The 23,698-nt window shown below is 32.8% G+C and overlaps 1 protein-coding gene across 1 annotated transcript; it reads right to left on the bottom strand.

Moving 5' to 3' along the window:
- Positions 1–386: 386 nt before the first annotated feature.
- On the bottom strand, positions 387–20,997 carry lovit (loss of visual transmission). The gene is made up of 9 exons (XM_068775231.1): positions 20,783–20,997; positions 20,119–20,381; positions 17,853–18,092; positions 14,838–14,939; positions 13,873–14,120; positions 12,898–13,107; positions 11,061–11,191; positions 7,948–8,122; positions 387–605 (listed from the first exon to the last, which is right to left on the bottom strand). The coding sequence occupies exons 1-9, from the start codon at positions 20,995–20,997 to the stop codon at positions 387–389; spliced, it is 1,803 nt and encodes a 600-aa protein (XP_068631332.1).
- Positions 20,998–23,698: the final 2,701 nt, after the last annotated feature.

Below are 23,698 nucleotides of genomic sequence, written 5' to 3'. Positions count from 1 at the left end.
TCTTATAATCGACAATATATAAGTTTTAAAACACCTGCTACAAACACATTTTATAAACTATTTAAGCTTTCTTAAAACAAATAATTGTTAATTAAAATACGTTATTTCATTACTTATTAATTACACACGTATATAAACCATCCATCGTTCAAATCACACTTTATAATTTTGGCAAGCTATTTACCTTTCGAGTACAATTAGCAAAAATTTGACAAAATATGTTATGTCATATTTATACGCAACTTGAAAAGTTTTATACATCATTTGAACATAATTTACTATTGTAATTTTGTAAACTTTTACATAGTTTAAGCATCATCTTAAAAACGCGTAACAATCGTTTATGTCAATGTTAATGTTATCATATTATTTTTTCTACATTTGAATTACAAATCTAGATATGTTATCTTTGTAGCGGTGAATGCGGCAGCTGCTGCAAGTAATGCGGCGACGGTCACCACTGCAGCTGTCGAACCCATAGCTTTCACTGCGAAACCCATGATGAAGGAGACCAGAAGCTGAGCAACGAATACACAACTGCTCACCACCGCAACGTCAGTTCCGATTCCACGCTCTTCACCGCTGCCACCACCAGTACTATCCCACTGTAATAAGTTATTGAAATTTATATTTATGAGTACATTATTGGAAATAAAAATATTGATCAATTAGGAAAAAGATTGAACAACGCATCAGTAAACACGACGTTGAAACACTATAGTATTTACAGAAGATCATAGGATCTTGTGTAGAATAAAGTGTCATCGCAAATAATATAATAAACTTGTAACTAAATGTCTTTGGTTTTACTATTTGTATTTGGCTGGTTTGGATGCATTAAAAAGATAATATTTTGATAGAGGAAACAAGTTGACAAAACTAATGTATAAAATGCTTGCTATCGCGTACAAACTTCGCATATCGCAGTGTAGTGTTACACTACGCCAAGGACGCTGCTGCCCATCCTTTTGGACATTTGTTTTGTGAGCAGTGGCAATCCTAAATAATTGATGCATAAAGTGTTATAATAATTTTATAATATTGCATCTATAATCAATCCCGCAACCTAGGATAGCAAGTCCTCTAACCCGCTGGGCTGCCACTGCTCAAATTATTACAATTGTATTGTATGCATAAATTTGTGTCTATTATTATAAAATGAATGAATCTCGTGTCTTATTGAGACTCAACACAACACAATTTTTACAACATAGGGGTGCTATTACATGATGATGTACCTACACTATGGCGAAGTTGGAACAAAATGGCATCTATATAATATATTCGTAGTTAAATGTAAATAAAACTTTAAAAAAACACTTCTCGGATTTTCATACAAAATGCGAAAGAACTTTACTCTCCGCCCAATATAATTACGTTAACATACGTGGCTTAGTAATACTAATAATAGAAATTAACTTTATTTAAATTGAACTAAAAAATAATAATATTTGTTTTGATTTTTAAATAAATCTCATATTTCGTTATTAGTTAAAGAGTAACTTATTATATTCCTAACTTTAAAAAATAAGTTTCCACTCAGAGAGAGTGAGGGACGTAATTTTCACCTCTAGATCGCCTCGGATTGATTGAAGAAACTTGCTTTTCGAATTTATCATTACGTTGTATTTAACATTCATTTAATACAATTAAGAATCAAATCAATGCGGATTTGATTCTTGATTTTTTTTTAATGGCCCCCGCTATTGGGGGCCCTATCTACCCCTATCTTTGGTGGGACAGGGACTTTATGGGCAATTTTATTTATTCACATAATTATTTTTTTATTTTCATTCTCTACTTTCATACTTCACATAATCTTTCATTCTATTCTTTTATGCCACAATTCTGCTTTCTTTCCCTTTTGCTCTGTTTACCTTTCTTTCATCCTCTTTTTATTTTACATTTTCTTAATTTCTATTTTTATTGTATCACATTTTTATCTATTCTATATCACAGTTTTGTATTATTTTATTTTTTTAACTTGTCTTGTTAGTTTTTATTTGTTGTCTATGTCTAACTTTTATTTCTTTCTATTGCATATTGTGTGATTCTTTTGCAATAAGAGAGGAATTCTTCCCTGGTATCCTTTCCGCTTATCAGGGAGGCTATTGAATCCTCCCTGATTTCAACGCCAGACCGGCACTCGAAGCCGATTGATTCTTGATTGTTAAAGAATAGAGACCGTAAGATTTATCGACTGTGATTTTCAAATTGTTATAATTTGCTTAATAAGTGATAATTACAGGGCAATGACAAAACGAACCCGTTTGATGAGTCAACTAAATTATGCAGATGCCGGTGTCCGACCGATTAGAAATACTCCTATTGAATATTTGATACGCGGCACATGCTTTCCCTTATTCGCCTTGTGGTTAACGTGCATCAATTCCTATTATAATGAAACAGTTAGTTACATAAGTTATTATTTAAGTTATATGTTTAATCGTAATACGCATTATAGTGTCTTCGTGCTATTATCAGCATTTTTTGGACTTATCTACTAATGATGCTGAGGTTGCATTTGCAAAATCCGCGTGTTCGAGGGGGAAAAGCGCAGAAGGTGCTTAGTCTATAACCTCCTTTAACCTAAAACCGCTTCCCTGAGAAGCTCTGGCCAAGACATGACAAAGTTTCAATGAATTTGGAGGCTGGCGAGCTCTTAGTAACTAGGCTTAAGTAGTCGATAATAACTGTTTACTATTCCAAATCAAAGGCAGCTGGGAGAAAAGCATTCGGAAGTACATTAAATAGGTTTATCCATTTTTTTACAATTATTACGTTTACGGGCTCTCTGAGGAGTTTCGGCTCAAGTTACATTTCTTATTTCACAGGAATAGGTAGTTGCCAAGCTCTCAGACCAGATTGATAGAGTTAATGAGTGCGATGGCTCCCGAAAGAGGATTTTGAATGCCGGAGTCGTTCAAAACGCGAGAAGTTTTCTGTTTCAAGAGTTCTCGAGATATCTCTACTCAATCGTTTACTGTTATGTATTTATAAAAGTCACTTTTGGTGACTTTTACTTATTATTTGAAATTCAATTTAAAACGTTATAAACGTCAATCCTTTTAATATTTCCGTCTCTTACAGAGCGGCTCAGAACAAATAATATCAAACGATTTCTCTTCGACACTAATGCCAGCATTAGTAGCATAGGCGATGTTCCAGTGAGCAGAGGTACGTTGTTGGTAGAGGACTGAACTTGCAATCGTAAGTCGTAGATTCACACTTTATGCATTATTTATTGTAATTAGGATAGCTATTGCTCATAAAGAAGTTTCCAGAAGATGGGCAGCAGCGTCTTCTGCGTACCGTAATACCACACTTACAATAGCGAACTCACCCGCCAACTCACCCTCCAAGCGTGGTGGTTATGGTATATCCCCCATAGATATCTTTGGAGGAGGCCTATGCTTTGCAGTTGGTGTCTGTAGGCTGAAACGACGATAGGTGATGTCCTACTATTGTTCTGGTATTCTTGGAACTCACTCACTCCATTTCTAACATGACTATAAAATGACTTATTAATACCCTTCAAATCCTTTTAATAGACTTCCATCCAGAATACTTTACCGCGTTATGTTAATAATTGCTAACATGTGCTTAATCTATTTACATATAATGTCGAAGTAAAACTTTAAGTTACAGAAGAGGCATGGCAACGGACCATTTATCCACCGTCGGGCACAATAATAAAGAAAAATCTTCGTTGTATTCGGTTTGAAATGTTCCGTATATAGTAAACTAACTATACTAACAATATTAGTACAAATTACAAGAGAAGCGCTTTTTGTTTTCTAAAACTTAAAATAGAAAACACCAAATTGAACCTCTTCAACAGTAAGAATGAAAAATTACCGATATAAAAAATGAAATTAATAACATAATAAAATAAGAATAGAAAAAATCAATCTGTATACGTACTCATAACATTTTCATAACAAAAGTAAATGTTTACGTAACTTTAATGAAATACTTTCTCGCAATTTTTGTTACATTTTTCACTGAATTTGTTTTGTTAATTTCCAACAATATACGAAGCAATACTTTGTTTCCAGCCGAGTGAGCCTTTTCTGAACCAAGCTCGTTGAAATGATGCAAAAACCTTTTCGTTAAAACACTTCTTTGGTGCTTTGTGTACGCTTGCCGTAATACTCTAGCGTCTGCTATCCAAGTTACTATAAAAATAAATTTATGCATGAATTTTACACTTGGCGAAAACAAAGAATTTATATTAAATGACGATACTATTTATACATATAGGCATAACAATGCTAAAAACACTCTTTAGCTGTTTACGTTATCACCATCACTATACCTCAGAAACCATAATATTTAAAGACTTAAAATTGGGAAGAAATATTTCTTTTTACTAAATAGAGACCAGTTAAGAATATATTTTATGAAATTCCTTACTCAATGAGAGTTAAGTTGGTTTCCTTAAGAAAGGGCATGTTTTGTAGGTATTGCTATTATAACTATTCTATTACATAAAACTTGCGTTAATTTTTTTTAGGAGTATTAAAAATGATCAGTAATTGATCTTACGACGTTATAAAAGTCAGTGTGGGCCACACAAAGTAGGCGGGGGACAGCTAGTAACAAATATATACACTAACCCGTGTAGTAGGTATTAGTGCCATCTTCTGGAGTTGTTTAACAAAGCGCCGTCATACTACCACTGCCAAGATATGCATGCCTTACCATGTTTCGGTTAGACAGATATTCTTGGAGTAATAAGAAAGAATTAGTTAATCGGAGACATGTTTACTAGAATTTGAAAGAGATGGTTTAATATGAAAAGCACTTTTGTACAGAATTTTTAATTAATATCCTGATACGTGAATTGGTGAGTGAGGCGACTAACTAGATCTGCTTGGACGCAGATAGAGACTCAATCTTCAAAAATGTTTCTTATGTTCGTTTATCTATTAGTAACTCTTGAATGCGGTCTTCTGGGCCTAATTGGTAAGCTACTGTGGCTCGTGATTATAAGCCCATAGCGGAATTTGTAAATTCAAGTAGCAGTTGGCAAGTCACGTAATACACAGAACGTGTGATACCTATCTACAACGAGTACAGAAGACATTGTTAACACTGTCAAATGAGGCTGAAACTAGACTTCTTCCAAAAGCTCCCGTTGTAAATCTTGGGGAGAAGCTTATGTCTAGCTGTAGTCGTCATGCCGCGAGATTGAATATCCAATCTGTGGCTATAAGACCTAACAATTTAAATAACATCATAGACGTTGCAAGTTTTTGTATTATTCATAGTTATCCAAATCTATCCGATTTTTTCATTAAAAACTTTGTTACACTGCATTGTTATGGATAAAGGGTATCCTTTAACATTAAATGTACTCTATGTTAATCGTAGATTTAGATACTATTGTATAAAAGTTAATTGATTGTTCCACTGTAATGTTTCACGTTACAGCTATCTCAAATGGTGGTGATACATCAATACCGACTGTAACAATAACACAAAATGTTCAATTTATAAGTGATTGTGTCGTATATTTAAAGCAATTCACTGTATTGCTTTGGAAAATATACTTTAAACAGTATAGCTTGCACTAAATAAATTCAATGGAACTGAATTCTAAAACTTTAAGGCCAGTTTGTCTCTCTATCTATGGCCATAATTACGTAATTTATTATGCTCCTTTTTATGAAACGTTTATAAAATTTATAAAAAAACCTACCGTTTTTCTGTTTGATATTAATAAACCAAAGAAATGACCATATTAAAATTTTGCTTAATGAAACTTACGAGGAAATAGTATGAATGATAATTATATGAAAGAAATTTATTGTTAATGTTTAGATTCACAAAGAGAACGCAGGGAGTTTAAATGGAAACGAACTTCCATGTATAATGCACAGGTTAGGACGCACCTTGAATATGCACCTAGGTTGGAACCCTTATGATAAGGTACACGTTAAGTATGTATCTCTTTATCCAATTAACCCTTCTATGCTCTATCAATCTCGTGAAATAATAGTTGATTACTATTAAAATGCCATATTTATTGATTATTGAAATTCGACTAATGAATAATTTTTCACATGGAACTACTATATTTGCAATGTTCTCTGCTGACCTGCGGATTGCTTTTAAATACAACTTATCATTGACGAACAACGGTGACAAAATCTAGACGAAGATTTCAAAAATCTAGAAAATTATCGTCATGTATTTTCACAAAGGATTTGGAAGGAAATTGAACAAATAGAACATATGTATTCAGGCAACGGTCTCGATTTACCTGGAATCTCAATTATTCTGGAAAAAGTAAAGACCTCAGAGACTTGATATCATTAAACATATTTTTTATAGTAAAATTGGCTTCCCCTTTTCAAGTAAAATTGAAATAAGGTGTAAATAGCCAACTTCTCTATGCAGAGATATCTTGAAGGTTTCCTCTGCGAGAACTTTACATGTCAATAATAGATTAATTTTATGGATCTGAAAATGCCACAAGAAGAGTTTTATCAATTTTGCTATTTCACCAGAAAATGAATATGTTTTAATTTTTAAGTTCTGCATTTTACAATTTCAGATTAATGCGAGTAGGTAGACTATGGAATATCAAACAATAAAGTGATTCATCTTCAATATTCAATATAACAATTGATTAATAGCTGGTCTGCCGACGAGACACGTAACTGTCTGTTAAAAATTTGGGTGTATACAATAACATAAAATGAATTTAATAAATTTGTGTTTTACGGGAACCCGAACGATACAAATTTAAAAAAGAGACCCAATGAAAACTCATTATATTTATATTACAGTATAATCTTTCAGCATTAGATAATACCAGGTTTCTATGTCGTATACGTTTTTTAAGATAAATTATGTAGACGATACTTAAAAGACTAATCTAAATAATATGTTAACTCGTCTACCTATAATACATCTTGAGAAGAGCGAATGGAGAAGGTAATAATGATATAAATATCTTGGGATACTATATAAGAAATGTTATTTAATTTATTCGTGTAGACTACAAAATAATAAAGAATCATAAAAGATTTTGTAAGTTAAAATTTCATAAACAATTAACCTCATTTATGACGATGACAAATGTTGAATAAGAAGTACATAGAATTATTATGTCTTTAAGTATACTAAATCTGCGAGTAAGGATGGAATATTAATCTCACTTAGTAGTATATTATATTCCATCTTCAACTTCAACTTCCAACGTCAACATTTATTCTCTTTTTAAATCGGAATATAATAAATTATATATATTAATTGTAAACTTAATGTTTTCTTTCATACATATAAATATTTAAAGGACTTTAATAAAATTTACGTTAAAGTTTTTGAATCTGTAGCTTTAAATGGAAATATTAACATTATCCTTACAAACGACATAGTTAAAATCGCGGGAGGTCATTGAATGTGGGCACTACAAAACCGGTCATCATGGCGATCTTTGGGGAAGGCCTATGCCTTGCAGTGAGCGTCTATCAGCTGATATGACGATAATGATCTATACCGAATACATTGGCGGTGTTGCGATAAAAAATTTATCTTCCTTGTGAGTGAGGTGGAGGTGTTACTACAAGGTATTAAGGTATTAACGCTCTTGTCAAAACCTTTGTAATTTAAATATTGTAATTAGCATTTTTTCAAGCTACCAGTATCTTCTTTTACTACTAAAAAACTAGATGCCGACAAGCGACCATAACCTTGTACCACAAAGTTAGTCTCTACCATAACCTTAAAATACCATTAATAAGCAAAGAATAAATTAGCGCTGGAGCTTTAAGTTTCTGGAGTGAAGACCACGCGAATACGCATTACGTAAGGTGAACAAATAACTAGTTAAGGTCGTCGGATACTGGACGATAAATTCTTCTGATCCTTTTGGAAATCAATGTGTGAGGCCTATATTCAGCAGTCCCGTGATTAAAAATATGATGATTAAGTTACCATTCCCGTTGCGTGATAATGAGCCACCAGCAAGTAAGGCATGGTGAAGAGCGTGGAGTACATGATGCCTGCCGTCCAGCTGAAGAGGATCACCGCGGCACGCGCTCGCATTACACTCAGTACCATCATTCCACAGCTGTACGTGCATAGACCACCCACATACACTTTCTTTGCTCTGAAAAAAAACATCAAAAATATGAATCTTCTCTTTAACTGTACCTAAATATTACCGTTCCAGAAAATATTGAAAGTCACTTTGCAGAGAGTTACATTAAGTTGAAGTCAGATTTTGATGTAAAACTGCAATCCGGATAACTTTTTAATCAAAATTCTTTGTTTAGGGTAGGTATGGTTTGTTTTTACTTCAGGTGAAATATGAACAACACATACCCTGGGACTGGCTATCCAGAATAACACAGTGTAAATGACCGTGGATGTTTCTTAAGGAGAAACCGGAGTCCCTCGAAGAGCGACCACCGTCAAAGGTAACGTAAAGGTAGATAAGAATCCTACATAACCTTGTTATCCCTCAGGAACAGGTGACTTGAATATTTAGAAGACTTTTCACCGAAACAAAAAAGTATATTTTATTACGTTTATTTAATAAAATAGAATAGAAGAAAAAGAATAAATAACAATTTTAGTCTCTAGTCATAATGTAAATCGATCAGTCGGCGAAATTTTATTCCCTGCCGAGTACATTAGCGTATAATTTATCAGCCAAACGTTTTGTGTGATGGCATAAAACCATATATTAATAGCTATATTAATTATATATATATATTAGCTATAATACCACAAACGTGTTAATAAGTATCGGTTTTCTTATCTCTTTCGTTATAGATATCCATAGGTTACACAAATTATTACTTTTGCCGAATTCGTCGTGTTTTTATATACCATGCTATAAAAATGTTAGTCATATTCAATAATTTAGGAGTAATAATTATGATAATGGCATTAAGGTAATACAAGTAAATCTAAATACAAATATGTCTAATAAATATAGGCTACAAAAATTGGACATTCTTTTTCAAAATAACAATGCACGAATTATTGTGTATTTCGCATTTAGCAACGTATTAATATTCTATAGTTAGAGTATTAGGTTTCTATGACGATACTAGATATTGACTGCAATCCACCACAGGGATCCGGTGTGAATATATCTATATTTATACACTATCTACAGAGATTCAATATTTGAAAAATAACAAGTAATTAATAAAATATTTATAGTATATATTCTATTTTGTTTAAAACAGTATTATAATGTTTATAGAATGTCTAGTAGTAATTGGAAAAGATAAACATATTAATATTTAAGTTTTCAATATTATTAATGTATATTTATTCAAGAATAATAATAATTCACATAAACGGCCTATCTCGCATTGTGTTGTCATTCTTTGAACTACAACTAAAAACAGAGGTACACTGTGAAACAATTATGGAGACAAAGCCAGTAATCTAAATCTCTAATCCATTTGTTCCTTTAAAGGAGCGGTCATTAAATGTTTTTCTTTGTAGGCTCTCCCCCAAAAAGTTAACGCAGTATGTTTAAGTCTACGAAAATCGTAGAAATCACAAGTAAAGAGATATACTATCGCCTAATTTAATTAACGTCCGAAGACACCGCCTTCAAGAACGCCGCCGCAACAAGACACCGTGCAACAACAGCGTCTCAACAGCAAGTCATTCATAGGCCGCGTGACTATCGGAGCCCTTTATAATATTATTCCCCCGGCTGTGTAAAAAGCCATGTAGTTCCATAAAAGCATTCCGAATGGAACAACTAAGCGGTTTACTTTGCACAATAGTGTTTTATTTTATTAAGGGTAATTAATCTGTCTACTTTTAAAGTTTTCTACTCAAAAATTGGCATCACCATCATGTATGCCGATAAATGTCCACTGCAAGATATAGGCTTCCTCCCAAAGATTACATCGATAACCGGTCTTGTGCTACTCGTGTCCAGTGACTTTCCGCGACCTTTATTGTGTCGTAAGGAAAACGCAAGACAGGACACAAGGAGAGTGCTATGCTCAAAGCTTCGTTACAAGATCGGATTAGAAATGAGGAAATCTGTTGAAGAACCAGGGACATCGAGGAAACTCAAAGATTAGCTCGTCTGAAGTAGCAATGTTGTTGGGGACGAAAAGTTTTCGAATGGCAGCCATGAGCCAATAGACGCGGCGTGGTAGAGCCTCCCACTTAGTAATCTAACGTTAGTCAAAATGCGATTGACCCTAATGTCAAAACAATGAATTATAAAATCGATAAGGTGAAAACTTAGTCTATACTCAGTATTGATTTCGCATCACGCAGAAGCCTTACAAGATGCCTCGTGCCTGATGTATGTGAAAGTCAAGGGCCGTCTGATCGCATTATATGAAGAAAGTTATTTGTATTAGTTTCAAGTTTAAGGTACTAGAATCTATAGAACAAAACCTTGTACTTGACTTAAAATAATACAGTCTTCCGCATTCTAGTGAAAGTATAATACTGACATACCATGTTTTTATTGTAATGAATCTGTCAAATATTGCATATAAGTTACATATATTTTTAGTTTTCGCACTTATAAAATTAAAATATTTAATATAATGTACCTCCAACGGGAAGATGGTTTTCATCAATACTTTTTACAATATTTGGCGTAATTTTTTTAATATAATATTTTTCTGGTAGTATGTAAATATTATATAATATTTATTTTGTAATAGCCAGTATAATTGTCAATAACATATGGAATAAAGTCACAGTCGCTCAACTAGTCAAGAAGAGATATTTCTTTACAAGATTGAACTAGGGAGGAGAAGAAAAACGTAAGAAACCGACAGCAGATCATATAACCTGTAGTAATAATTGCCGTTAGGTCTCATGATTCTAGAGTGTAGGCCACAGACCTGTAAGCGCTACGCACCACGTTCGCCCAGAAGGTAAACAGACGACCTTATTAGAGTCGTCGAAAAACTGTGGACGCAGATCACTTCTTACTGGTCTTGTTGGAATTTAGTGGAGGCATATGTCCAGCAGTGGATGTGGATGGTGATGATAAATGAATGATGATAACTACTTTGTTAATATTTAATTAATGAAAATTTACTCACCCAAGTCTTTTAATAAGTTTTTCAATAACAGTAGAGTAGCAAGCGCAAGAAAGTGAATACATCGCCATGCCCCAGCAACCGAAGCGGACACCTGCTTCATATTCTATCCGGCTAGCACTGCCCACAGGCGCCTGTAAAAATATTAAATGCAAAGTTACTTCAATAAAACTAATGGTGTCTTAAATTTCAACACTTAATTGTTTTTTTTTATTAATATTATTTATTCTAATTTGAATCGCTAGGATTTTTTTCACAATGTGTTTTTATTTTGCATTTACTGAGCGCAGGTAGTTGGGAGAATGATTACCGCTATTTTTTAGCGTATTATTTCTTTTTTACAATTTTTCTTTTAGATAAACAACAACAGCTAAAATTTATACATATAAGCCAGTGGCGTAGCTATGGTATTTGGGGCCTTGGGCAGATTGGGGCTTGGTGCCCCCCCCCCCCGCCCCTAAAGAGTAAATAATTTCAAAATTCGGAACAGAATGTAGTTAATATATATATATATATATATATTTGGTTCAAAATAATAATAAATATGTATAAAATAACATTAGATCCTAATAAAATTTATTAGGAAAATTTAAAACCGAACCGCTTTTTGGTCTGCAAAGTCATTAATCACATTTTCAAAATCAATAGTGTCGACTAGTTTGAAACACAGATATGTGTTTTTGTGATTTAGGGCCCTTTTAAAAAACACTTTATGTGTTTTGCGAATGAAAGGCTTAAACACTGTATATATTATAATTTGTAACCGTTTACTTTTTTATTAATTAAAGTTCAAATTATTTAACAACTTTTTTAGCACAAAAATAGTAAAATTCGATATTCTTTTTATGTTATTTACTTTAAATTATGGTTTTCATTTTTCTTTTAACATTTCATTATTAATCATTAAAAAAAATTCAACTTTGGTGCCCCCCCTGCTTGTGGTGCCTGGTGCGGTCGCACCGCTCGCCACCCCCTAGCTACGCCACTGATATAAGCAATATGATTGCCAACTCATCAAAAGATTCTGCCGCAGATTTTTTCCTGAGGAGGACCGGTAAGTTGAAGGTAGGTATATTAAGGTTTTCGCAAAGCGTCACGTGGCTACATCTTTTGGATTCAAATCGGGAACAGTGTCCAAATTACTGTTGAAAAGTCTGTACTGAGCGTTCATATGAGCAAGCATCGTTGTCGATTATTTAACACTCAAATGTTAGGTATTGGTATGATTCATTGATTTTGATACAGCGGTGCCGAGTGGTTCGCCAAATACAAAAACACTTATCTATAAAGGGCAAAGAAATCGTTATAGTACAAGTAGGTCATCGCACGTATCCTGAACTTATAAAATTATTGTAAACTCTCACTCTAACATTTAATAACAATAACATGCACCCATATTTTATGTTTCTTATCATATATACTTCATTCTTTACTACTGTGGCATACATAAACGTCGGTGTATTACTTCCATGTAATATCTTTGAATTATCAAGAAATAAATTCAATGGGTTCATAAAACAATTACTTGTGAAAGAGTTTTTAAGTAATAAAAACGCTGACGTGAATGAATTACTATACTATATAAAGGATATTAGAGATATTACGAATAATAAAAGTACCTTAAAAAGCCCGTCTTAGATTTTGGTGGTGGAGTTTCTCTGACGCGGACAACCCGTCACTGTAACCTTTTTTTTTTTGAACAACAGTGTCAATAAGTGCAAAAAACGATTATCCATTATTTGCTAAATTTCTTCAAGTCTCCAATTGTAGTACATACGTAAAATATAACAAAATATTAATTTCTACTAATTCGTTACTATTGGTTACCAACTTGACTTACCGCAGGATTACCACCGAAAACTGCTTCTCCAACAAAGTCTGTGAAGTACAAAGAGTAACAGACATGTGCCATCCAGCAGAACAGATTCGTTAGGCACACCACGCGCAGAGAATTTGGCATCACCACGATAGATTTAAGGTAATGGCGGAGCGACAACGGTTCCCCGCCATGAGGACATTCCGGAACATTTAGCGTTATATTTGTCTCGGCCTGAAATGTTTTATATTCTTTTTGCAATTACAATTAATGTACTTTTATACCTACCAGAAGTAGCAGGTAACTATTTTAACAGGCACAATCCTATCTCCTTTGAGGCTTTACAAAAGCATTTTCATTATAAATATACGTAACCGAACAAAATTACTTTTGCTTTTCTATTAATCTTTTCGGAATGTTTTCTAGGCGTTATAAATAAGATGATAAAAAAATACATATATTTTCCGCTAAGTGAAAGAATTAATCAATTAATCATAATCATATCGGCAAGCGCGGCGAAGTACTTGATCTACTAAATGGACAAATATCTTTGTCCAGGTCATTTTCACACACTTTCAACTGATTATATTAAATAAAATAAATCTATTAGAGAGGCCTATGTTCAGCAGCGGATGCCGTATGGCTGAAATGATAATGATGATTAATCAGAAATGGGAATGTTCACCAGGTTAATATTTAGAGGAACTTTGATTGTCTCATAGAATTTGAATTTAAAACAGTGTCCAGGAAACACTGAGTAGTGACATTAAAATTTAATCTTGTACATTTATCTATTTTTTTGTGTATGTGTTTATCTTAACATACGTACATATTATATATTATAAAAAGAACAAAAGACGTACGATGTTATCAATAAATCTTTAGCCGTTTCACTAATGATTTTTATAAACATTAATATCAAACGCTACGTTTTCAATAACAGCTACAAAAGTATATAACTATTAGAGAAAAGATAAAGAAAAACTGGACAAATTTTACCTCTGCTTGATTTAATGATCCATATGAGGTCTTTTCAGCTTTCAACCCGTTTTTCTCTATACCCTCGTCGTCATCGTCAAAACTTTCTTGAAGCCGTTCGCTTTGAACAGGTTTCCGTAACTCTTCATTTCCGCTAAGTTCACTGAGAGGGATCTCTTTAAAACTTGTTACAGTCGCTGAGACGCATGCGATAAATATAATAGTAATTAGGGAAAAAACAGCTCTTACGTGGCCGCCGAAGATTTCCCCTGGAAGATACAAATCAATGCTAGATGGTATTCTCATTTTGCAAATTTTTACTACTGCCATTCATTTTATGTACAACACTTTAATAGTAAATACGTAATAAACTTTGATAATAACCGACATTTATTTAATTTTAAAGTTAAATAAATATTTAATTAACATTTGCCGCATGTAAATACACATTGTACGCACTATAAGATTGCATTGCGAGCAGTTGAGCGGTAGAGAAATGAGATTTACGATCGTAGGTCGCGGATTCGATTCTTTGGATACGAACTTACATAATTCACACTTTATGCCTTAATTACATAAGATTGCCGCTGCCCACTAACAAGTTTACACAGCATGGGTAGCAGCTCCTTCAGCGTACCATAATACCACACCGTGATCGCCAGTCCGCCTACCAGGCGTGGTGATTGTGGTATATCCCTCCTCAGAGATACCTTTGGGGGAAGCCAATGGCTTGCAGTGGGCTTCTTCGAATAGAAATGGAAACGACGAGATACACAGTTTTTTTTTTTTAAATGCCGTCCGGTTTATGATATATTCGTTGTAATGTGTATTATTGCACAATTTTAAGTAAAATCAAAGTTATTAGGTAAGTTATATGTTCTCAGGTTTCGCTTAACTTGTTAAACGGACAAAATACTGCGTAAGTATACAATTGATGTAATAGAATGGTAAATAGGAGCTTAAAAAAAATATTTACAATCAATTACCTAATGTTGTTTCGTCCCAGTTTATTCCGCCTAAAGCGTAACCCATGAATCCTCCCAAGCCCGCCATAATAGTGAAGGTACTTAGACCTCGAGCATGATCCTCTGAAATATTTTAAACAGTTTTTAATTTTAATAACTTTTAAAGGCTGCTTAAATTTTTTTAATATTGAATATGTATGAATTTAACACTGAATACTCGTTTTAGGTATTTTGTGATAATAAATATTTTCAATGTGTTATTTGTCTATCTTCCGAAATATAGTTTTTCTTCACTGTTGAATGAAAAAGAATGTCTATCGAATTTATGTCAATGTATCAGCGTGAATAAATAGTTTAATTTCTGCGTAGAACATCGTCTTGTACATTTGATTTTTATGTTGTAGGGCAATAATACCTTGAAAACCAGTTCTAATCCAACAAATAGGTAGCGCTTCAGAGACACGTTTTTTGTTTTAATTGAAACAGAAAAAAAACCTTTTTTTTAAATTGTATCGTGTAATTGTTCCTCCGTGAAACTAACATTACCTAATCCAAAACCACATATTATACGTTTCTTATTTTAGTAAATTTGCATATGAACTCTATTTACTTTTTGTAAATTAAATATACATTGCGGCGATTACTGCCTGTCATGTTACTTTACAACGTAAGAGTTTAGTTTATTCACATCAGAATAATAAGAAGTGAAAAAAATCTAACATTTTATTAATTTGTAACCATTAACCTTACCATTGGAACTTCGTAACTGAAGTTCTTAATAACAGTCAACTTTTGAGTATAACGTATGTTAAATTTGTATAAATATACTCTATTCGCTCCTGAATTGTAAATGTAAAGAAACATTTGAATATTATATACATAAATAATATTACAATTAACAGTGTACTTTCATTAATTTAAATACAAATGGAATTCATATATCACGTCTGTACTTACAACGACACATAAAAAAGCCATGAACTACATAACTCGAATAATTTAGCGCAATCGCCACAGTTCAAGTGGGAAAACACAAAAACGAAATCTCGTATAGATAAATCAATCACGATAAAGTGGTACATTTTAGTGAACAACTAAAATCAACAAAATCTTTCAGTCACATGTTATGACGTTTACTCAAAAGTAAATGTTTAATTATATTACTTGTGATCTATCTTTCAATCTAGGTTAAGGATGTGCTACTGGCGATATGCAAATATTTCCGGCGAAAAACTTCATGATAACCGTATTTTTCCATTAAATCTCTTTACGTCTTGCTATCGTAAATATTGCAACCGTTTGATAACGTGAATCATTCATGAAAAAAATTCTAGAATGTTTAGAATGATGCTGTAGAGTAAAGCCTATTCAAATTTTCGTTTAATTTTTTAAATAAACTTAATAAAACTATATGGATGCAATAATAATATTTGACATTTAAGGATCATGGTTTTAGTAAATATAACACTGATGTTGTGTTTTGTAATCGGGAGATAAAACTAATAGCTAACCAACGTGACGTCACAGGTGACAAGAGGTTTTAGTTTTCGATACTGTTTAGACAAGCGTGATAAGCAAGGTTTTAACTACAAAATTTCATATCTGTGTTTCATTTTCAAAAAATACCGACACCAATTATTATTCGCCTTTTGTCGAACAAATAAAGATAGTCATTAAGTAATAATAAAATGCTGAGTTAAGTTTAATAGTTTTTTCTATATTATGTTTATATTTATTTTATATTACTAATGATCTAAATCGTTAATAAAACCATAGAAATTATTAATATTATTGATAAGGTCGTTTGTAACGAAAACAGCAACGTAAATGTACTCTTTTTTTTTAAATTTACTTTCTATGTTGATAAGAGTGTTCGTAAAATGTGAATTTAATTTTTATGTTCGTGAAATTCAAATTTCCTCTTATATGATTTTTATATACATCACGATATTTCTGGAAGACTCCGAGACATAAAATTCGGTAGGAATATTTCTTTTACCAAATAGAGGTCAGCCAAGACAAAGTACGAAATTCCACCCGCAAGAGAATTGAGATGGCGTTCCTTAAACTCGCAAAACGAACGTGGGACGGCTAAGTAAATTTTAAAAGATCATAAAGAAACCATAAATCGTTTTAAAAATAAATTTTAATCGTAAAAATGAAGCAGTTATACACCGAAATATATATATATATATATATATATTTAGTTATAGTTTGTGATCAAAAATACTGTCATAGTACGGCGCCATTGTGATCACACACTTGATAAATTCGTTGAGACTCGTAAATAATTAGAATACAAAGGGCAAACAAAAACAGATCTTAATATATATAATAATATTTAACCAGAGTCTAAAATAATCTTAGCAAGGATATAACATTTGAAAAATGTGACGGATAATATTTGTCGCTTGTTCAAAAGAAAGATCTCATCATCATCATCATCATCATAGGACCTCTACTGCTGAACATAAACCTACCACATAGATTTCCAAAAGCGCCGATTAATAGCGGTTTACGTCCAGCATCTTCAGACGACCTTAACAAGGTTGTCTATTTACATTTTGGATATACGTGACACGCTACGTTTGCCCGTCTGGGATCCCAACTCCAGAACCTTAAAGCCCTAGTAGTTACCTATAACCAGGTACACTGGACTATATCGATTACTTCCGTTCATGTGCTTATATCCTGGAAATAATTCTTTACTAATTAATTAATGTACTAATAACTTATAAATCCGTCTCCATTATTTCTTAGTTCGAAACAATTTTAGGTATATATCCATTCGATTATTTTTTCTTAAAGGAATTGTCCTACGAACAACAACATATTCCAAAATGCAATAACAGATTTATTTGTGACACCTATAGAATCAATACATTCAATACATAAAACAATTTTTATTACATAATATTAAATTATTCTTGTAAGATACTAATTGTAATTAACATATTCATCATACTCATTAAAACGTTTAAAGTCAAACAGAAATTATTCGTATAGCAAATTCATTATATACTATGTAATACTGACCTGGAACTGTCACGTCAAGAAGATAAGCCCTTGCGGGACTCTGACACGCATCTGCATCGAAATCTAAGAATACAGTGCCGAGGACAGTAAAGAATACTCCCCAGGGATGATGACTGGTACCAGTCGTATCTAATACTGAACTCCTGGGTCCCAATACAGATGGTACTTCAGTCCTGTTTATAGTACCTCGATCTCCCAAAGCATATCCTATTGATTCTCCATTCGGCACAAGTATGAGACCTGAAAAAAATATTTTATCAATGTTTTTTCGCTACGATGAAATTTATATCGAAAACTCATTGTTTTACACCAAAATAAAAAGTAAGTTCAGTCGCTAATTTACGATAACGACATATACGGTAAAAAGAAGAATATGAACTGAAAGCTCCATGGAATAGAAAATTAATTTATTTATAACCTTTTTTTTTTCAAAACAAAATATTATTAAAGAGGTTCAAAGAGCGTTTTAGGATAAATTTACACTAGTAAGTAATCATAAATCAGAAACAGTAACAAAAATAATCAGTTTTTATAGTAAGTAAAATTTGTAGGCAAAAAACTTTTTAAAAGGAATATTTATTACTTTTAGACAACAAAAAAACTAGGTTTTCATATGTGATTTTTTTAATTATTTTGTGAGGCTATGTTACTTATGCATCTAGTATATTTCGACAAACAGCTCAAAATAATATAACATAGTTTTAAAAAAAATGTCTGAAAATTAATAAAAATATGGCACGTATTTCATGAGTACAATTAAAAATTTTTTTCAAAAAATTAAATTAATTTTAAGCACAATAACTACAAATCTTTACTTTCATAATTCTTTTTCACTTTCATATTACCTTGAACAACCTTTCTGTTAACAATATACAAAACTTGCAATAATGTATAAATTTAAAGACGAAAAAATTATTTTGACGTTGATTTATGGGACTCACTGTATAGCACTCATTGATGCTTAATGAATTTTAGTGGCCAGCAGTCACCACTTACAACTGATTGAGGCTTAAATTTATAATTTAACTTTTTAAAAAGACGTCAGAATTTTTGTTACTCCTAAGAACATGCAGTAAGCCTGCAAAAGATTATTAATCCGGTATTAGGTACATCGTACATACTATTATAAATATTTTATCGTTGTAAAAGCTTAGAAGTACTTAAATAAGACCTATTTAATAACTCTGCTCTGATTACGTAGTATAATGAAACACCCTCGAGTTTTAGTTATACATTTATTTCATAAAGATTAACATCTGAAAACCAGACTATGTACATAGTCGAGATATATTTAATAAAATTAACCTTTTATATCATATAAATACAATGTATAATTAAGATAATATTTATTCAAAATACGCGAAAGATGTTATATTAATAAACGCGAGAGATCACATTTTCTTCAATAATTGCTTTTGCTGAGGAAGCATTTGCCATCGTCTTTAAGCAGGGGATCAATTATTGAACATTGTTTATCAATAGCTTAGACGTGCTCTTAATATTAGTTTATTTAATGTACCGTATAATGTCACAAAACTTTCTACTGAATGAACAGTGTAACTGTATGTATGTATTGTACGAGTCAATCACGAGAAGAGTTTTTTTAAAAATTAATAATGTTTTTTATTTTTTGTTTATAAATTAATTGTTTATAAGTGTAAAAGTTTTAAAGAGGTGAATGTAAAACTATTTTCAAACAAAAAAACTTTAACGCCTGTTTATCATGTATTTTTATTAGCATTATTGCACAAAGTGATCACTCCGAAAAATGTTAAGTTAATTTATTATTTACTTTTAGAATGCGATGCGCCAATAAATTCTGGCAGTACAAAATCTGCAGGGTAAGATTGTAGACAATAATTAAATTTAATATGTGTTCAAGTTTGGAAACCTCTTTTTCTTATTCTATAATTATTACGCTATCTATTATTTCTGAAACCATTGGCTTTTGAATTCATTCATTCATATCATCTCAAAGAATCCCACTGCAAGGCTTAAGACACCCCCACAGATAGCCACAATGACAATAAAGCAACGTCGTGTGACTTTGTGATGACCTGATTATGTCGTCAATCCACTTGTGCCGCGTCTATCGGATTTTTGGATACTATATATTAATTGACAACTAATACTTTCACCCCTTTAAAGCTTTCAGAAGCGATCTATGGACTTGAAATTAAAAAGCTGGATTAAAAATTTGTCGAAAATCTTTTAATTATGTAATAACATAATTCACTTTTAAAAAAATTTCAATTTAATCGCTTACCTAATAACACCCCAATCGACATGAGGACAATGAAAGGTCGTCTCCTGCCGAATCTCGAATTGCATCTGTCACTGAGGGACCCCAGAAGCGGAGTCATAAAGAAGCCAATCATAGGCGACAGAGCCCACACAAGGGTCATTTGTTGATGCGGTACTCCTATTTGTAGCAAGGTGGGTGACACGAATGCTGTCTCCCCGGCGTAAGAGAACTCAATACCCATTACAGCTGCCGATATTCTCATAAGCTCTATTCTATTCTTCCTCCTGAATTATGAAAATAATTCAATATTTATCAAGATATTTTTCACTACGATTAACAAGATAAGTTTTCTTTTAAATAGTGACACAAATGTTTAAATCTAGAACAGTATGTGTTAACGATTGTTTCACCATTGAATTCTGTCCAAGGACAGATGACGGTGAGAAATATAAACCTAACAAATAACGTGATAGATGATATCTATTCTACCAAATGGCCACTCTTGTAATTACATTGACTCGTAATTATTACAGAAACTTGTGTTTTTAGGAGAATGTTTTTATCCGACGTTTTTATCACATTTTAAAAATAATTTGGTTTATTATGTAAACGTATGTAAATAAATTACCAAATTAACACTTAAGTACTTTCAACATAGCACACTTAATACCAAAATAAAATTTACCTGTACAAATCGCTGTATTCGCCAACTTCGCCATCTTGTGCAACACGTTCTGGTGCATCGTCAGATGACGGTATACCGAAGAAAGTTTCACGTACAACTTCTCTGATACCACGGGGATGTTCCTCTCGCCACTGCACTAAGCGTTCCCGGTACCGATCCCTAGCACTGTGTAATCTTCCTGTAATACCCTGGTATTCATTTAACTTTTCCGCCATGATGGTATCGTTATTATCTACAAACTCACAACTTACGACATTACAACTTTAATAAATAAAAATATAAAGAAATAGTTATTTTGGGTTGTGGTTCCTGTGGTTTTACGCAGTGGTCGCGAGTTTTATCTAAACTGAGACATTTTTATATGTGAACTTCTGCAACATTTAACGATCGAAGTTAGCCGTGGATAGAAGAATATCGGTCAGCAACAACCGCGGGTACGGGAGACGGAAGTTGACTGGAGCGCTCGCGCCGCCCTCGCCTACGAATGTCGCCCGCCCTGCGTAGAGCTATAAATGCCAATTAATAAAGCTGCTGGAAGTGACTCGCTTACAAATACGTTTTTCCTTCAACCTCGTCAAAACTACAAATTCATAATTCTAATAAACAATATCGTTGTAATATCATCACTAAACGATGAGTAATATACATTTTTAATTAGTGTCTGCGTAAAAATATGTTAAAAAAATTAAATCAAAGATATAAATGTAAAAACTTAAAAATATGCTTATTTATCAGACCAGGAATGATTTATAAATAAGTAATTAAATTTCATATTTTTCAACTTTAATTGTATTCTGTTTTCTTGATTCGTTTGTAAGAAATAATTACATTCTTAAATATTCTAACGGTAGGTTATACGCCCAGATTTATATAGTGTGATGAAACCAAAACTTTTACAATAACAAAATCATATAGGGCGCCAAGTTTTACGTGCGTCGCCTTGTGACATATAACATATTTTTTTTCATAAATAGGTGGCATTATCGCCATTACGGCCTCTTGCAATAGTTGAAATTTATCACAACACAAATTTGCTTATTCAACAAATCCAATATAATCGTAGAATTTTATCTTCTCTCTACTAAATCATGTCAGACCCATTGATGGATGTTGTTACAATCAGATGTAAGATCTTACGTATATCATTTTTTGTGTTTTGTGACAATGTTCAAAAAAAAAAAACCTCCCTCTTTCTGTCGATAACGGATGATTAAAATGATTATATATAATACAGCCATTTTGACTTTAGGTTTGACTTGACTCTCTCTTTTTCAATTTGATTGTTATTAGCCTCTATACAGATATTTAGCAACTTTATTTACTGTCCCAATCACAGCTATTTTAACGAACCATCAACCCATCTTGAGGAACGACGTCACATAAAATTTTGTAATAAATGTAGCTTCCCCGCACATGAGACTTTCTTCACAATCATGGGCTGAGCGTACGTGTGTGCGTGCGTGTGTGTATGTGTGCGTGTGTGTGTGTGTGTGTGTGTGTGTGTGTGTGTGTGTGTGTGTGTGTGTGTGTGTGTGTGTGTGTGTGTTGCGCGCGTGTGTATGTGTGCGCGCGCGTGTGTGCGTATGAGTGCGTGCGTGCGTGCGTGCGTGTGTGTGTGTGTGTGTGTGTGTGTGCGCGCGCGCGCGCGTGCGTGCGTGTGCGTGTGCGTGTGTGTGTGGTATATGTATATATATGATATGATATGTTTTAATTAATAAAATAATTAAATTATTTAGTTAATGATATAGTATCAATAATATATATCTGTAGGTATTCAACGTGTTTATTCATTTTTTAATTACACTTTTATAAAAAAGAAATAAAGTATTAAACATTTCATTTTAAACAGCCGTTGATAAATCCGCTTCTGTCTAACAATGTCTCCCTGTCATCGGCCGTGGGATAAAACTTATTGGCCCCCGGGGGATCGTCGACTCATTCCTTCCTCCAATACGGCCCTAAATAAACAAAGAAATTGTCAGTTCGACTTATTGCTTTCTTTCCTTCAGTTCGCTACGATCTAATGTAAGCCTGCTTAGATTGAATTTACTGGGTGGACTATTTGCAACGCTCTTTATAGTGTTTTCATCACATCTGTTGCGATCTTTTCCTGTTAGTGTTAGATTTAAATTGGTAAAATATATCGTAGCTTTGTTTGCTTCGCTTAAACATGAACGTTTTATTTTACATGTATTATTAATAATGTACCTTTTATCACATTATGTATTAAAGGTTAACTCTTGGGATCTTTTTATTTGACAACAATATTATAATAAAATTTCATGGACGGCAGAGCCTCCTTAGCGTCGTCAGATGACGATGAATGCAAGCCGCTTCCATACAAGCAGAGAACTTTTCCCAGCAGTGGACGTCTTATGGCAAAAATTATGATGACGATGATTTTGAGGAAAAGAAATTCTAATTGTTATCACTATGGGTATTCCTTATATTGTTAAGTGATTGGAACAATTCTGTACAACATAGCACCGCAGTGGATATCTTATAACTAAAATAAATTCTTAATCAACGATGAACGACCATGATTAAATACGTACTGTAACCTAAAAAATTCTTATCAAAACTTACTTGAAATGGATCGAAAGGTGTCTGACAGTCACGTTTCTTTTTCTGCAATATGACCGTGAATATTACGATCGTACCACCACAGTACCATACTGCCTTAAAAAATTCTTACTTAGGGTCACTATAGCGAATAAATTTAATAAGCCCATTTCAAAAATGTACAACGTTCCGGTAAGACTACTACGAAAAAATAATATATGAACTTGTTGTGTTGGTATTGACGAAGCTACAACTGAATCATTGTGCTAAACCTCTCGGGATATACGATATGTAAAGACAAGTATACACGTGTAAAGTACCTATTTGTAAAACAAATTAACTAGTGATATATTT

The sequence above is a fragment of the Battus philenor genome, unplaced genomic scaffold (assembly GCF_028537555.1).
Source record: "Battus philenor isolate CCGP_79_NKW_IND1 unplaced genomic scaffold, ilBatPhil1.0.hap1 SCAF_8, whole genome shotgun sequence".
Lineage (NCBI taxonomy): Eukaryota > Metazoa > Arthropoda > Insecta > Lepidoptera > Papilionidae > Battus > Battus philenor.
Note: the sequence above shows the minus strand (reverse complement) of the source record. Positions and strands in the feature narration are given on the sequence as shown.

What these genes read in the sequence shown, in the direction of transcription:
- lovit (XM_068775231.1), bottom strand. Translation starts at nt 20,997, where the DNA reads ATGGCGGAAAAGTTAAATGAATACCAGGGTATTACAGGAAGATTACAC. An exon ending in TTTTCGGTGGTAATCCTGCG is followed by an intron (nt 11,192 to 12,897) that starts GTAAGTCAAGTT and finishes ATATTTTTACAG; the next exon opens with GCGCCTGTGGGCAGTGCTAG. An exon ending in ATTATCACGCAACGGGAATG is followed by an intron (nt 606 to 7,947) that starts GTAACTTAATCA and finishes AACTTATTACAG; the next exon opens with TGGGATAGTACTGGTGGTGG.